The sequence below is a fragment of the Alexandromys fortis genome, unplaced genomic scaffold (genome assembly GCF_014885135.2).
Source record: "Alexandromys fortis isolate MF-2015 unplaced genomic scaffold, M_Fortis_MF-2015_v1.1 scaffold_219, whole genome shotgun sequence".
Taxonomy (NCBI): Eukaryota; Metazoa; Chordata; class Mammalia; order Rodentia; family Cricetidae; genus Alexandromys; species Alexandromys fortis.
Window position 1 is genome coordinate 2,252,051 of NW_026068092.1, and position 17,264 is coordinate 2,269,314.

Here is a 17,264-nt window from a genome sequence, read left to right on the forward strand (position 1 = left end):
TCTCCCCTTACCCCCCTCCCACCCCACCCCCAAGATCCCATTTTTTGCCCGGCAATCTTGTCTACTTTCTTGGGACAATCTTGATCTTCATCTGCAGGATGTAACTGAATGCTGGAGGTCTCCGACTCTGTAGCTAGGGCTTGGTAATCCCGTAACAGTTGGTTAGAAAATAAACTTAAAAAATCTGTTATTTTGTTTTGCAGATGTTTTATGTAGGTGAGTTTTTTTTTATTCCCTGTTTGTGCAGATGTATTCACGATCTTTGGAGTGCCCATGGTAGAAGTGTCCAATGTAATAGTGAACTTTACATTCTTATTACATCATCTCCTCCGCCTCCTAAATCCATGGCCTCCTCTTCTTTAACCATCACTGTTACATGTACATGCGAATGAAATAAATGTATACATACAACCTGTTGGGTTCCTTCAGGGCTGGCTGCACATACACATGTTTCTAGGGCTGATGGCTTGGTATTGGCTCCCATCCCTGGGGAAGACCAATTCTTTTTCTCTCAGCAGGTGCTAATGGCTGGTAGCTTTTCATCTAGGATGGGAGGAACCCTAGTATATTTTCCCCAACTTATGTTGGGATGTCAGCCGGTGTTGGAATTGTTTGTCTTGTTTAGGCAGTCATGTTGCTGAGCTTTCATGGCTGTAACTTTTCTGTCACAGTTAGAAGGCACAGTCTCACAGCAGACCTCCTCATCCTCTGGCTCTTGCAGTCTCCCCACCATTTCTTCCAAATGTTTCCTGAGCTGTAGGTGTAGGAGTGTGCGGTGGATGCATTGACTGGGGCTGGGCACCCGGTGGCCAGTTCTCTGCATTCTGGCACTCGTGGCTGTCTGTAATGTAACTATAAAAAGAAACGTCTTTTATGAGGGATGTGATTTACACTTGTCTGTAGTCCTAAAGATAAGAATTTAGAATGTCGGGCTGGAGAGATGGCTCAGAGGTTAAGAGCACTGACTGCTCTTCCTGAGGTCCTGAGTTCAATTCTCAGCAACCACATTGTGGCTCACAACCATTTGTAATGAGACCTGGTGCCCTCTTCTGGCCTACAGGCAGAATATAGGCAGAATGCTGCATACATAATAAATAATAAATCTTAAAAAATATAAAATTAAAAGAAAAGAATTTAGAATGTCCTTAGGGATTATACTGACCACGACCTCACTAGCCCTAGGTAGTTGTCAGTGTTTACAGTACTAGGCACAATTTGCCCTCTGTTAAGTGGGTTTTGAGTTCAATTAGATACCTGTTGGTTGCTGCCAAGATATGAATGCTGCCCCTGAACTTTCAGAATTATCTTGCTGTGCTGGTCATTGTTGTGGTCATAGGTGTTACACCTGAGTCATGACAACCATCGAATGTTTTCCTTCCGCAGCAGCTTGTATAGTGCCTTCAAGTATTGCCCAGGGAGGAGGCTTTTAGGTCAGTTCCAGTTCAAATCTTTTGAGTTCTAAGTCAAAAGTGCATGCTGTCCTTGGCAGTGGGTATTTATTTACCTTCAACTTCTGGGAGCAACCAAGGAAAATGACAGTGACCTATATTATTTATGTGTGCTGAGGATTTAGCATAAACAACAAATCAAAAAGAAGTTTCTCATACATGTACCTTAATTTATTAATTAGTTTATAGCTCCTGGGGGTGGGAGTATAACTTCCTTACATCATACACAGTCATATGTATTGTACATAAATTTAGATAAATATAAAACAGTTATTCCCCACATCTTTCAAGCATGCCCTGTTACTTATCCTTCTGCCCCCTCTATTGTGCTGACTCACTGTGCAGTAGAAGTCACACTTTCAACATCTGGTGATGCATGTGTATCACCACACCTGACTTTCAACATACAATTTTAAAAGATGAAATCATTTTTTAAAAACTGGCTTTTTTCATAACTTCTTTAAATCAATCAGTGATTATCATGTCACAAATATCTAATAGGAAGACATGCTTATTTATTCTGCAAGCTTTAAATGTTTTGTTTAATGCTTGTAGCTGGGCATAAAATTCTAGTCAAAAATTTATTCTTTATTTTATTTTATAACATCTATGTTTTTTTTTTGCTGCCAGGAAACTCATGTGCAGAACTTAATTTCTGTGGAATCCCATCTGTATTTCTGATACAGTTATCAGTACCCATCTTCACCACATGAGTATTTGTTGTTATTTATTTCCATGTCTTTTTATGTGTGCTGAGAACTGAACCTGAGGCCTCTGCTATGTTAAGGATGTCTTATATCATATATACTTGTCTTTAAAACTAAACTTTCTCTGATGTATACATATAATTTGTCTCTGCTATGTTAAGGATGTCTTATATCATATATACTTGTCTTTAAAACTAAACTTTCTCTGGTGTATACATATAAACTGTCTCAAATCTTTTAGAGTAGGTGAAATATGTACAAAATAATGGATTGCTCCTAACTGGAGGTGGATTTTGTGTGCATGATGCTGGATATTGAATTTAAGCCTTGGCTATGCTAACATTGAGCTGCATTCGAAACCTCAGAGTTTTAATTAACTGTCTTACAAGTATTTCCTCTGTGAAACCTCCCATGAAGCTCTTGCAGAGGTCATCCTTTCAGTCTGCCCCTCTTATTCACTGGTGGTCTCCTTCCTAGATATTCTATCTTCTGCTGACAGACGAATGCAGTAGGTATGTATTACAGAAGGGAAAACACATTAGTAAAAATAGGCAACTCGTGCCCAGAGTTTTGGTCTTCCTAGAAGATCTTCAAATTAAAACTTTGTGGGGTGATTTTAGGTGAGGAAACACTTTACTTTAATGGGTGTTTCTGTGCACCACGTACATGCCTGGTGCCCACAGAGGCCACAAGAGGGCACTAGATCACCTAGAACTGAAGTTATAGATACTTGTGATCTGCCGTGTAGGGCTGGGAATTGAACCCAGGTCCTTTGGAAGAACAGCCGGTGTTCTTGATCACTGAGCCATCACTCCAGCCTAAGAAGGAACCGTTTGAATGACCAATATGAATTTCCTAAAGCTATGATAATAGTAGTTTCTGATACCTGGCATCTTGCAACTAAAACTTATTTATGAATGCCACCGGTGTTATGTATTTTCTTTGGAACCACAATTTAACTGTAAGGAGAGAAAATTGTACACTGAGTTTCACAAGTCTCTTCATTTGTCATTCAACGAAGATTTATTACATCCACAAGATCGATGGGTACTGAGCCCTCATGACACTTGCATGACGCTAAAAGGAATGTCTTTGTCCATCAGGGGCTTGTTTCATAATGGAATTCTGTGTACACTGCTGTTATGTATTGCTGTGTGTTTAAAGTTGCTGTGTATCTGAAGGGAACTGTTTAAAAGACACATCTAAGTTTAAGTGTTCGCTCCCCTGCATTTGCTAGAAATTAGCCACATCAACTGCATTTAGGCAGAGAGAGCATTTTGTGTAAAGGCATAAGCACAAACGCAAAGCTGATACTGAACAGAAATGGTCGATGTTTAGATATCACTCGTGAGTGAGGGGGAGGCTGGAGAGGAAAGCAGGACTACTCATGATGTTTGTTTTTCTCTTGAGTAAATACACAGCCACTCAGGCTTGTAGTTAGAGGAATTGTTGGGCTCACTTTGTGCATTAGAGAGTTTACTGCCAGGCTTTTCCAGTTGCTTGGACACCAGCACCATTCAATAGCAACAGACACACAACACAGAGGGAGTTGTGATTCCTTCTGGATGCTGAAGTATATCAGGGACATGTGCTCACTTGGGGTATTATTTATTAACTGTGGTAATCAGTATGGGGACAAGGACTGAAGTTTGGGAAGAGGTCTTAGCTGGAAAGAAACAATTAGACATAGGAAACTTAAATGCTCATTTGATAACAATATAAAAGTCCATTTACTATTTCCTTATGCAGTTGTAAACATATTCCAATTGTTTTGTTTCTAGTATAATGCAAACTTAATTTGAAGTTACTTTAAAAATGTAGTTCTGGGGATTGACCCTAAGGCCTTGTACATGGTAGGCAAGCATTGTATAACAAAGCTACGGTGTATCTATGGCTTTGAGATAACTTTTATGTTATTGACACACTCTTTCAGTTTAAATCTCACTGGTAACAGTGTTGATGGAGTGAAGAGCAGGGTAATTCTGTCAGCAAAATGAGTGGAGCTTTGAGTTGATGGAGTGATGCTGGAGCATGGAAAATGAGTCCCACAGGCTGAGCCTTTGAGTGTATATTTTAAATCTGTCAGCTGTGATAGACAATGGGAGAAACACACCTTAGCGGCTGATGCTGCCAATAATAGTATTTACCTCACAGAACTGAAGTGAGGATTAAGAGCAGTGATGTTTGTTAGTTTCTTAGGGAAGCTCTTAACAGATAGGAAGACTGTACAAGTGTTTGCTGAATTAGTAAACAATTGAGAACCTCTCTGTGTCCCCCAGAGCCTGCTTAGCTGTAGGAAAGCAGAGAGCAATCCTTCTCTAGATGCATACGTTACAATGTATTGAGATCATCTTTCTTTTTTTCCCTATTTTTTAAAAACAATCTCAATAAAACGATTTTTATTTTATATACCAATCTCAGTTCCCCCTCTGTCCCCTCCTCCCACTATCCTCATCCCCCCCCCCATTGTCTCCTCAGAAAGGGTTAGGCCTCCCATGGGGAGTCAACAGAGTCTCTCACATCCCTTTGAGGCAGGACCAAGGCCCTCTCTCCTGTACATAGGCTGAACAAGGAATCCCTCCTTAGGGACTGGAAGGTCCTTGTTCACAATTTCTCTGAAGTTCTTTGAGGACAAAGTGTTTCCAGCACCTTGCAGATTTACATTTTATATATTTTTTGAGAAAATTCAAGCTGAGTGTGGTGCTGTACACCTGTCATCCCAGTGTTTAGAAGGCAGGGACAGGAGAGTCACCATTGTGAGACTATCCTCAGTGACATACATAGCTTAATTTTGTTTCAAACAAAAATCAAAACACACAGTAACATTTAAAAACCCAAACAAAAGTAAATAAAAATAAATCATTCTATGGTAATTCTAAAATATATGGTAAAATGTCGGCCAGATCATAAATATTTATTATGGTGGAATATATTAGCAAATTCTTCATCAATAATAAATGTATTGATATGTATGTTTTTTTCTTTCTTAATCGAGTCTTTGTGTGAGTTCAGTATCAGAGTAATTGTAGACTCATAGACAGAGTTTGGCAATGTTCCTTCTGTTTTTATCATGTGGAACATTTTGAGCAGTATAGGTATTAGCTCTTCTTTGAAGTTCTGGTAGAATTCTTCACTGAAACCATCTGGCCCTAGTTTTTTTGTTATTGTTATTGTTTTTTTTTTTTTTTTTTTTTTTTTTTTTTTTTTTTTTTTTTTTTTNTTTTTTTTTTTTTTTTTTTTTTTTTTTTTTTTTTTTTTTTTTTTTTTTTTTTTTTTTTTTTTTTTTTTGGTTGGGAGGCTTTTGATGACTGTTTCTATTTCCTTTCAGGTTATAGGTCTATTTAAATTGTTCACTTGGTCTTGATTTAATTTTGTCCATTTATTTTATATTTTCCAATTTTGTGGAGTACAGGTTTTTGTAGTATGACCTAATGATTCTCTGAATTTCCTCAGTGTCTGTTTTTATGTCCCCCTTTTTATTTCTGCTTTTGTTAATTTGAATGTTCTTCCTCTGCCTTTTAGTTAGTTTGGATAATGGTTTGTCTATCTTGTTGATTTTCTCAAACAGCCAGCTTTTTGTTTCATTGATTCTTTGTATTTTTTTTTGTTTATATTTTATTGATTTCAGCCCTCAATTTGAGTATTTCTTTTCATCTACTTCTCCTGGGTGAGTTTGCTTTTTTTCCCCTAAAGCTTTCAGTTGTGCTGTTTAGTCATTAACGCGAGATTTCTCCACATTCTTTATGTAGGCACTTAGTGCTATGAACTTTCCTCTTAGCACTGCTTTCATAGTGTCCCATAGGTTTGGGTAGGTTGTGCCTTCCTTTTCGTTGAATTCTAGCAAATCTTTCTTTCTTTCTTCCTTGACCCAGGGGTGATTCAACAGAGCAATGTTCAATTTCTATGAATTTGTAGGCTTTCTGCGATTTTTGCAGCTAAATTCTAACTTTAAACCATAATGATCCTATAAGATGTAGGTTTTTTTTTCTAATTTTTTGTATCTGTTGAGGTTTGCTTTGTTATTGAGTATGTGATCAATTTTAGAGAATGTTCCATGAGGTGTTGAGAAGAAGATATATTCTTTTGTGCTTGGGTGGAATGTTCTTTAGATGTCTGTTAAGTTCACTTGAGTCATGACATCTGTTAGTTCCTTCATTTCTCTGTTAAGTTTCTGTCTGGGTAACCTGTCCATTGGGGAGAGTGGGATGTTGAAATCTAATATTAGTGTGTGTGGGTTTGATGTGCGATTTAAGCTTTAGTAATATTTCTTTTACATATGTGGGTGTTCTTATATTTGGGGTATAGATTTTTAGGATTGAGACTTCATCTTGATAGATTGTTCTGGTTATGAGTATAAAGTGTCATTCTCCATCTCTTCTGATTGATTTTAGTTTGAAGTCTATTTTGTTCGATATTAGGATAGCTACACCTGCTTGTTTCTTAGGCCAATTTGATTGGAAAATCTTTTCCCAACCCTTTACTCTGAGGTGAGGTAATGCCTGTCTTTGAGGTTGAGTTGTATTTCTTGTATACAGTGAAAGAATGAATCCTGTTTAGTATCCATTTTTTTAGCCCGTGTCTTTTATTTTTTTTAAAGAACTAATTTATTTATTCATTTCCCCCCATTTTTAGTTCACGGAAAATTTATTTTTATAGACACTGAGGCAAAAACTTCTGAGAATTGTTTCCTGTTCTTATCACACTGTGTATCAAATCTATTTACTAATAATGTTGATTCCACATAAAAAGCATAACCAAAGGAACACTTGTTGTCTCTGTACAAGGGTCATAACCTAGTACCTTGAATCAGTGAAGCTTTCCACATGTATCCTTCACTTCATCACATTCAGTTTGTGACAGAGTAAAGATTTTGCAATTATATTAAGTTTACATAAACAAATCATGTAGTAAAGAGGGCGTCGGGCTGCGTTCCTGGTGCCTGGCCGCTTGGCTAGCTTACACCTGAAATAATTACATGGAAACTGTATTCATTTAAACACTGCCTGGCCCATTATATCTAGCTTCTTCTTGTCTAATTCTTACGTATTCATTTAACCCATCTCATTAATGCGTATCGCTGCTTGACTGTGGCTTACCGGCATGAGTCTAACCAGCGTCTGTCTCAAAGAGGAGAGCCATGGCGTCTGCCACACTGCCCTCTTCCTCCCAGGATCCAGTCCTGTCTTCCCTGCCTATCTAAGTTCTGCCCTATCAAAAGGCCTAGGCAGTTATTTGACCAATGAAGGCAGCACATAGAAAAAAGACCCTCCTACACCAAAATCACATAGATCACAGTGTATATTTCTTTGGTGGCCTTTGACTAGTCACCCTTCATTCACATACTCAGGAGTTTCTATCCCTGTTATTCTTAGGTTTGGTCTTTTCATGGGTCCCAGATTTCCTGGATGTTTTATGTTAAGAATTTGTTGAATGTAATGTTTTCTTTGACCAATGAATCTATTTCCTCTATAGTATCTTTAATACCTTAGATTCTCTCTTCCATCTCTTGTATTTTGTTGGTTATGCATGCCTCTGAAGTTCCCATTCATTTACCCAAATTTTCCATAGCCAGAACTCCCTTGGTTTATGTTTTCTTTATTGCCTCTGTTTCAGTCTTCAAGTCTTGAACTGTTTGAACTGTTCGCTTCACCTGTTTGATTATTTTTTCTTGGTTTTCTTTGAGAGAGATATTGGTTTCTTCCATTTTTTGTTTTTCTTTTCCTCCATTTCTTTAAGGGAATTTTTCATTTCCTCTTTAAAGCTCTCCAACATCCTTGTTGTTAAAGGTAACAACATAAAGTTACGTTTTCTTCTGCTTCTTCTGGGTTAGGATGATTAAATCTTTCCGTTGTATTGGGTTCTGGTGTTACCATGTTGCTTTTTAGGTTTTTGGATGAATTCTTGCATTGGCACCTTCCCATCTCTTCCTCAAATTGGTACCAGCAGTGTCTTTGCCTCTTGGTCTAATCCTTGCAGTGGTTAGACAACCAGTCTTTGGGAGCTGTTCTTGGCCTGCTCTGTACTGTCACTCTCGTCTCAGGGAGCCACTGAGGTCTCTCTTGGCCCTCTCTTTTGTCTTTCTGTCTTGATCTGCTCTCTTGGTTTGATCTCTTGGTCCACTCTGTATAGTCACAGCTTGTGTTTCAAAGTTCATCTGTTGGTCCTCTCTCTTGTTCCTCTGTTTTGGTCCTCTCTGTGTAGTTGCAGCATGTGCTTCAGAATTCCTTTGAGGTTGCAGGGTTAGGGCATAGAAGGGCTTGGGGGCAGAGTGGAACTTGTAGCTTGTAGAGTCTGATGGATGGAGTGGTGTTATTGGAGCAGACTACATGCAGGATGCTTGCCTGCTGACTGACTAGAGAAGCTGAGGCAGGTGGGGGAGGGCCCAAGGTTTGTCCCAGTATAGAAGGCCTAGAGAGTGGGGTAGCCCACAGGGTGGGTGATTACTCACCTCTTGATCCTCTCTCTATGTAGCAGCAGGCTGCATTTAAGAGTTCCACTGAGCCTGCAGGGGTATAGGAGGGCTTGGGAGTGGAGTGGGACTGGTAGCTTACAGGGTCTGATGGATGGGATAGGGCTATTGAAGCTATTAGCATATACTGGATATGTGCTGGCAAAAGGATCATGAGATCATAAATATATTTTAAAAAGGGTTTGCATGATTTTATATCTTGTCCAATTTGATACCAGTTATATATCTGTACATTGTAGCGTCTCTCTTTGTAACCTAGGCTAGCTTTGAACTTGTGATTACTCTGCTTAGCTTCCTAAATGCTGAGATTGCAGACATACACTATGATATCTGGTTATTAGTTGTTTGTTTTTGCTGGAATTTTTATCCTTATTTTGTGTGTGTATATGTTAAATCACATGTTTGAAAATCTTTTATTTTATGTGTATAAGTGTTTTGCCTGAACATATGTGTGTGTGTGTGTGTGTGTGTGTGTGTGTATGAACTATATGTGTGTGTTTCTGAGAAGGCCAGAGAGGACAGATCCCCGGGATTAGATGTTGCAGAAAGCTGTAAGCAGCCATGTGGTTACGGGGACCTGAATGCAGGAACCCTGCAAGAGCAGCAAATGCTCTCAAGCACTGAGCCACCACCCCAGCTCCCATGTTTTGTTTTCTAATAACACTTTTGCTGATTTCTGTTTTTCATAATTTAACTCAGGTGTAATGTCTTTGCTGAGGCCTCTTCTTCTGGATGTGGTCCCAACAATTCAGCAGACTGCTGCTTTGGCTCTGGGGAGATTGGCCAATTACAATGATGACTTAGCAGAAGCAGTTGTGAAGGGCGACATTCTTCCACAGCTTGTTTATTCATTGGCAGAACAAAATGTAAGAATTTTTTCAAAAATAATTTATGTATTTTTGGCTTTAGATAAAATATGACAATTTTGTCACACAGTTGTGCGTTTGAAGGCATTGGGATGATTATATTATTTTGATGTGGGTGTGCTAGGCAGCTTCTTTCCATCATTGTTAATTTTGGGCAGTATGTAAAAGAATTTTTGCAAGGCATGCATAAAGTAGTGTGTGTGTACATAGGAGCTTTGAACAGAGCTGTAGGTTCTATCTGAGGGAAGAGTGTAAAAGCCCTAGGTGAGTAAACTCTTTCTGCCATCCTTATATGAAGGTGGTTAGTGGGAAGAGTAAGTCCTGAAGGGAGAGAACACCTCTAATGAAAGTTTTGATAAGCATTTTTTTTTACTAAGTAGATAGCATTTCAAGTCATTAAATAAACCCTCTGGATGTGTCCACCCTCACCCCATATGGTGCAGTGTTTTTTCTCTACGGTGTTGTCAATTTAGTTTATACAATAGTTAAGAATTTAAGCATTTTAAACCATCCATTACCCTCCATTAATTTATCATAACCTAAATATGACACTAACTTTTCTTGATATCTTTAAGACTAAATTTCTATTTGCATAATGAAACATAGCTCAACTGAAAAGTGGGCAAAAGACTTGAATATTTTCCCAAAGAAAATTCATAAACAGTTAACAAGCAAGTGCAAAGAATCTCCACGGCATTAACAATTAAAGCTAGAAATCAACCCTCAACGGGTAACCCCTCATATCTACTAAGATGACCATATTGAAAATAATAAAAAGGAAATAAGTATCAGTGATGATGAGGAAAAATATAAGCCATGTGGTGTTGGTTGGCATGTGAAACGGTACAGTTGCTGTGGCAAACGAGTTGGCAACATGAATAAGATCAGTGTATTTATCATCTCATGGGGCCACTTCCCTTCCCAGCGTACACCCAAAGCACTAAAACATTGTGGCACATGTTCAGACAGCACTACTCAGCGGTCTGTGTGGAAACAGCACAAAGCCATCAATAACTGCATAGCTAAACAAAGTACTGTATCTGTACAACAGACTGAAGCACTGATAAATGTGATATTTATGATTTCAAAACAATTTTATCAGGGAATCCAAAAGATGGCTCAGTGGTTAGATCACATACTCCACAGAGACTTATTCTTACTTAAGAATGCCTGGCCTTATCTTGGCTTGTCTTGGCTTGTTTCTAGCCAGCTTTTCTTTCTTTCTTTCTTTCTTTCTTTCTTTCTTTCTTTCTTTCTTTCTTTCTTTCTTTCTTTCTTTCTTTCTTTCTTCCTTCCTTCCTTCCTTCCTTCCTTCCTTCCTTCCTTCCTTCCTTCCTCTCTTCTTTATTTTTTCTTTCTTTTTTATTGAAATTTCCACCTCCCCCCCCCCCCCCCCCCCCCCGCCCCAGTCCAAGGAGCAGTCAGGGTTCTCTACCCTATGGGAAGTCCAAGGTCCTCTCCCCTCCACCCAGGTCTAGGAAGGTGAGCATCCAAACAGACTAGGCTCCCACAAAGCCAGTACATGCAGTAGAATCAAAACCCAGCACCATTGTCCTTGGCTTCTCCGTCAGCCTCCACCGTCAGCCACATTCAGAGAGTCCTATTTGATCCCATGCTCCATCAGTTCCAGTCTAACTGGCCTTGGTGATCTCCCATTAGATCAGTCCCATTGTCTCAGTGAGTGGATGCACCCCTTGTGGTCCTGACTTTCTTGCTCATGTTCTCCCTCCTTCTGCTCCTCATTTGGACCTTGGGAGCTCAGTCCAGTGCTCCAATGTGGGTCTCTGTCTCTATCTCCATCCATCGCCAGATGAAAGTTCTATGGTGATATGCAAGATATTCATCAGTGTGGCTATAGGATAAGGCCAGTTCAGGCTCCCTCTCCTCTGCTGCCCAAGGAACAAGCTGGGGACATCCCCTTGGACACCAGGCAACCCCTCTAGAGTCAAGTCTCTTGCCAACCCTAAAATGGCTCCCTTAATTAAGATATCTACTTCCCTGCCCTCACATCCACCCCTCCTCCATCCCAACCATCCCATCCCCTCAAGCTCTCCCCATCCTCCCCTTCTCCCTTTTCTCTCCCCATCTCCCCTTATCCCCACCCCACCCCCACCCCTGCACTCCCAACCCCTGTCTGGCAATCTTGTCCACTTCCAATATCCAGGAGGATAACTATATGTTTTTCTTTGGGTTCACCTTCTTATTTAGTTTCTCTAGGATCACGAATTATAGACTCCATGTCCTTTATTTATGGCGAGAGTCCACTTATGAGTGATTACATACCATATTCATCTTTTTGGGTCTGGGTTACCTCACTCAGGATAGTGTTTTCTATTTCCATCCATTTGCATGCAAAATTCAAGATGTCATTGTTTTTTTTACCACTGAGTAGAACTCTAAAGTGTATATGTGCCACACCTTCTTCATCCAGTCTTCTATTGAGGGACACCTAGGTTGTTTCCAGATTCTGCTAGCCAGCTTTTCTAACTTCAGTGATCCCATTTCTCTTTAACTACATTTTGCTCCTGGGCTTTTTACCTTTCTTTATTATATATATTTCTTTCTTTCCTCCTTACACCGTGACAGGCTGTGTGACTGTGTGCCTGGCCCCTGGTATCCTCCTCTCCTTGTTCTTCTCTTCCCTAGATTTCTCCTATTTATTCTCTCTGCATGTTAGCCCTGGCTGTTTCTCTTTCCTGTCTGCTATTGGCCATTAAACTCTTTATTAGGCCAATCATGTGTTTTAGGCAGGTAAAATAACACGGCTTTGCAGGGTTAAAGAAATGCAACATAAAAGAATGCAACACATCTATGCATCACTAAACAAGTATTCCACAGCATAAATGAATGTAACACATTTTAAACTAATATTCCACAATTCTGTTCAGAATTGTTATTGACTGTTCAGGGCTTTTTTTCTATTTACAAATGAAATTTATGATTATTCTTTTCAATTTCTTTAAAGAATTACTTTGGATTGAATTTATAAATTGCTTTTGGTGAAATGGCCACTTTCACAATAGTCATGAATATAGAAGGTCTTTCCATTTTCTTGTGTCTTCTTCATTTTCTTTCTTTGAAGTCTTAGAGTTTTAATTATAAAATATTTTCATTTCCTTAGATTTATTCCAAGTTTTTTTGAGACAATTGTGAAGGAAATGGTTCCCTGCTTTTTTTGGGGTATGTTTGTCCATTTGTACATAGGAAGGCCACTGATTTTTGCATGTTAATTTTGTAAATCTCTACTTTGTAGGTTTATTACTGGTGGAGTATTTGCTTTTATGTATAAGATCATATCACATACAAATAAAAGTAATTTGACTTATTTTTCTACTAGTATCCTTATTTCATTCACTTTTCCTATTGCTTTAGCTCAAACTTCAAGTACTATGTTGAGGAAGAATAGAGAGATTGGATATGTTGTCTTAGTCTTGATTTTGTGGAAATGTTTGAGTTTTTTTTCAATTTTTATGATGTTGCTTTCTGTTGTTTGTGTATTGCCTTTGTTATGTTGAACTACATACTCTATATCCCTATATCCTCTAAGACTTCTATCCTGGAGTGATGTTGGGGTTTGTCAAAGGCATTTTCTGCATCTAGTGAGATGACCATGTGGTTTCTGACTTTATTTTGTTTATGTGGTGGATTACATTTATTTATTTATGTATGTTGTTGAACCACCTCTGCAATTCTTGGGTAAAGAGAACTTGACCATGTGGATAATCTTCTTATATGTTTTTAAATTCAATTTGCAAGTATAACATTGAGAATTTTTGCGTCTATATTCTTAACGAGTATTGGAGACATCTGGATTGGTATCAAGGTCTGGATTGGTATCAAGGTAATGATGACTTCATAAAAAGCATGTTCAACAATGTTTCCATCTTCAGCTGGCTTCCTTTTTAATTTTGTTGAATCTTAATTTTTGCTTTTATGGGTTTATTTTAATTACTTAGCTCATCTTACTTTTATTTTAATATAATTTAATAATTTATATATTTAAAACCTTATCAATTTCTCTTAGATTTTTCCAGTTTGGTGGAATATAGATTTCTAGACTATGTCTTTATGTGTCTCTTAATTTGCTCAGTATCTGTTGAAATGTTTCCATTTTCATCTCTAATTTTATTTGAATCTTCTCTCTCTTTTGATTAATTTGGCTAAAGATTTCTCAATCTTGTTAATCTTTTCCAAAAACTCAACTAGTCTTCCTTTAATTGATTTTTTGTTCCATTTTATTAGTTTTAGTCCTGACTTTTATTATCTCTTCTCATTTACTTGTTTTGGGCACCATTTGTTCTGGTTTCCCAAGGCCTTTAAGTAACATTAAGTTATTAATATGAGATCTCTCCATTTTTAAATGTAGGCACTTAATGTTATAAACCTTCCTCATAGGGAAGCCTTCATTTTGTTCCATAGATTTTGGATATTATGTTATTATTTTCATTATGTTTTAGGAACTTTTAAATTTCTTTTTTGATTTATTCCCTTATGCAACTTTCATTGAGTAGTGTTCCATGACTTCTTATACTTTCTGTCATTTCTACTATTGTTGATATCTAGTTTTGTTTCTCTGTGGTTAGACCTTAAACAGGATTCAATTTCAATTTTTTAAATTTCTTGAGACTTGCTTTGGATTTTGTGTGGCTTGAACTTTTACACATTTTGTGCATTCTGTCACAGTCTCTGTGTTCATAAGCGCAATAATCCTACTGTATCTGGAAAATGCATGAAATCTTCCTGCTTCTCTTCCATGTAGACCCCTGAGCCTTGAGGGGAGGGAGTCGATAAAGACGTCTGTTTAGAAGCGGTTGAGTGGTCCAAGGTCTCTCACTGTCTACAAATTCGAGTCTTGCGGTAGATGGGAATTAATAAGAAGACTGCACTGTCTGTGGTATAATCTGCAGTACATCATTAGGGGTCATTTTATTGCTATGTTCATTTAGTGGAATGAGAGTAGATGTTTTCCCTAGTGTTGACATAAAAACTACAGCTCTCTTCTTAAATGGTTCAGGAGCACAGATTTAGATTTCCCCAATTCCAGGTTCCAACACACAGCCTAGAAAAAGTTTTACAGAACAAAGTCATATCAGCACAAAATGCATTGGTGGGGGAAAAGAGGCAGGAATGAGATGTACGGAACTATTCTATATGTTTAAGTTCCTGTATCTGTTGACAGTCTTAGCTCTTGGATCAGTAGAATCTTGTGTTCTGCTAAGTCAATAGCTTTTGTGGTGCTTTGAGTAAGGATTCCCAATAGGCCCTCATATTTGAATGCTTAGTCCTCAGGGAGTGGTAGTAGTTGAGAAGGATTAGGTGTGGCCTTGTTGGAGGAGTTGGGACCTTGCTGTTGAGGTTTCAAAAGGCCAAGCCAGGCCAGGTGGCTCTGTTTCTCTCTCTGCCTATTGATCAGGATGTACCTCTCAGCTACTGCTCCAGTGCCCACCTGCCTGCTGCTATGCTTTCGGCTACGCTGATAATGGACTAAGCCTCTGAAACTGTAAACGAACTCCAGTTAAATGATTTCTTTCATAAGCGTTCATTGGTTCATTATTTATAGCAACGGATCAGAGACTAAGATGATTTATAAGGGGTTTTTAGTTATCATCACAATATGTTAGTTCAGTTACAGTCTGAGATAAAGCCTCTGAATCTGCAAAATTCCAGTCTCTCAGAATACTGAAATTCTAGACAGTCCATCAGTCTGTGCAGACACAGATTCCTTCCAGGAGTTTGTTGTTCACAGCCAGACACAACCGCTTCTTTTTAGGACTTTTTGTTCATACATATATAGTCTCAGGTTCTTGGCCCCATTAACAGTGTCAGGGATGGTTTCATCTCATGGAGTGGGCTTAAATAGAATAAAAAGTGGTTAGGTATATCCGTAATATTTGTGCGACTAGTTGACAAGTGTGCACACCTTGCAGGCAGGACGTTGTTGTAGCTTGCAGGTTTTGTAGCTGGGTGAGATAGGTGACTTCTGTGGTGCGTATGCACCTCCCAGCACCACGAATGTAGCCAATAGGGAAGCAGCCTCCAGTGGACTTTGATTTCTCCAAGTATAAGTATGTGATATTTTTAGAAATAACATCTTTACATTAGATTGTGGAAGGTATAGCATTTGCAATAGCCTATAATATTTGGAGGGTCTATGGAGCCACTAGGGCCAGTGACTCAAGATGATGTAACCAATTTCTGGTACTTGGAGTTTAAGTTGTAACAGATATTGTCTAACTGGGGCATTGTCTCTCCTATTATGTGCTAATTCTGTTGAAACTTTATATATATATACACATATATATGCATATATACAGTAGTAGGTTCAAAAAAGCTTTTGAGAAGGTCACTGGCATTAGTTATCCCTTCTCTCCCTTACCTTTTCACCCCACTCCTCATTTAATTCTGGTCTAATCTCCCCTGTCCCTTTATAGCACTGTATTGTTCCTCTTCCTCTTCTCCAAATCTTGTCCCTTATTAACTACCTAAGCTCTGTGGATACTCTGAATGAAGTATACGGCTAAAGTTTAAAAGCTCACATCTACATATAAGAAAAATGCAATAGTCGTCTTTCTGGCTGTGAGTTATTTCAATCAGGATGATTGCTTTTTGACCCCTTTATTTTCCTGAAATTTTTATAATTTTAACAACACATTAATTAAATTATATTTTAATTAATTAAAATGTTTTGCATAACTATACCATTTAATTATCATTCATCAGCTGATGGACATCTAGCTAGACGAATAGCTAGGCCAGTTCCTCACTATTATTAATAGAGCAGCAATGAACATGGATGAACAAGTATCTCTGTAGTGCAACATGGAGTCCTTTGTGTAGATGCCCAAGAGCGGCACACCTGGATCTTCATTCCCATCTTCCTGAGGCACTGCCACACTGCTTCCCATGGCTGTACCAGTGTACACTCCCACCAGTAATGGGAAAGAGTTCCCCTTATTCAACATACTCATCAGTCTAATAAGCTACCGTTTGTTTTATTGCTCTTGGCCATTTTGACTGGCCCCTCCAAGGTTGTCAGGCCAAGTTCAGGTAGAAGATTAGATGTCATAAGAGCCTCTTTAATCATTTCCCTTGCCAGACTCTGATCACTCATCAGACCAAGGGCAAGCCTAAAACTAAAACTAAACAAAACCTGTTAAATTAACTGTGGTCATTAACCTATAAAAATTTAAACTTCAGGCTATTTGTGGCTATTGTGAAAGGTGATGTTTCTCTGATTTCCCTCTCTGCTTCTTTGTTCTTTGTGTATAGGAGGGCAACTAAGTTTTTGGAGTTGATCTTATATCCTGCCACATTACTAAAGGTGTTTATCAGCTGTAGTTCTTTGGTAGAGTTTTTGGGGTTGCTTATGTACACTATCATATCATCTGCAAATAATGAAAGTTTGACTTCTTCCTTTCTAATTCAAATCCCCTTGATCCCCTTATGTTATCTTATTGCTATTGCTAGAACTTCAAGCACTATATTGAAGAGGTATGGAGAGAGTGGACAGCCTTGGCGTGTTCCTGATTTTGGTGGGATAGCTTTGAGTTTCTCTCCATTTAATTTGATGTTAGCTGTTGGCTTGCTGTATACTGCTTTTATTATATTTAGGATGAACCTTGTATCCCTAATCTCTCCAAGACCTTTACCATAAAGGGGTGTTGAATTTTGTCAAATGCTTTTTCAGCATCTAATGAAATGATCATATGTTTTTTTTTCTTTCAGTTTATTTGTATGATGGATTACATTGATAGATTTTTGTATGTTGAACCAG

The 17,264-nt window shown here is 38.4% G+C and overlaps 1 protein-coding gene across 2 annotated transcripts in view; it reads left to right on the forward strand.

The window, feature by feature from the left end:
* LOC126489045 (sperm-associated antigen 6) overlaps positions 1–17,264 on the forward strand; it is a 52,671-nt gene that overhangs the window by 4,432 nt on the left and 30,975 nt on the right. For both annotated transcript variants that reach the window (XM_050123040.1, XM_050123041.1), the window contains exon 3: positions 9,324–9,490. In XM_050123040.1, the coding sequence (XP_049978997.1) occupies positions 9,324–9,490 (167 nt within the window). The remainder of the gene's footprint in view (positions 1–9,323; positions 9,491–17,264) is intronic.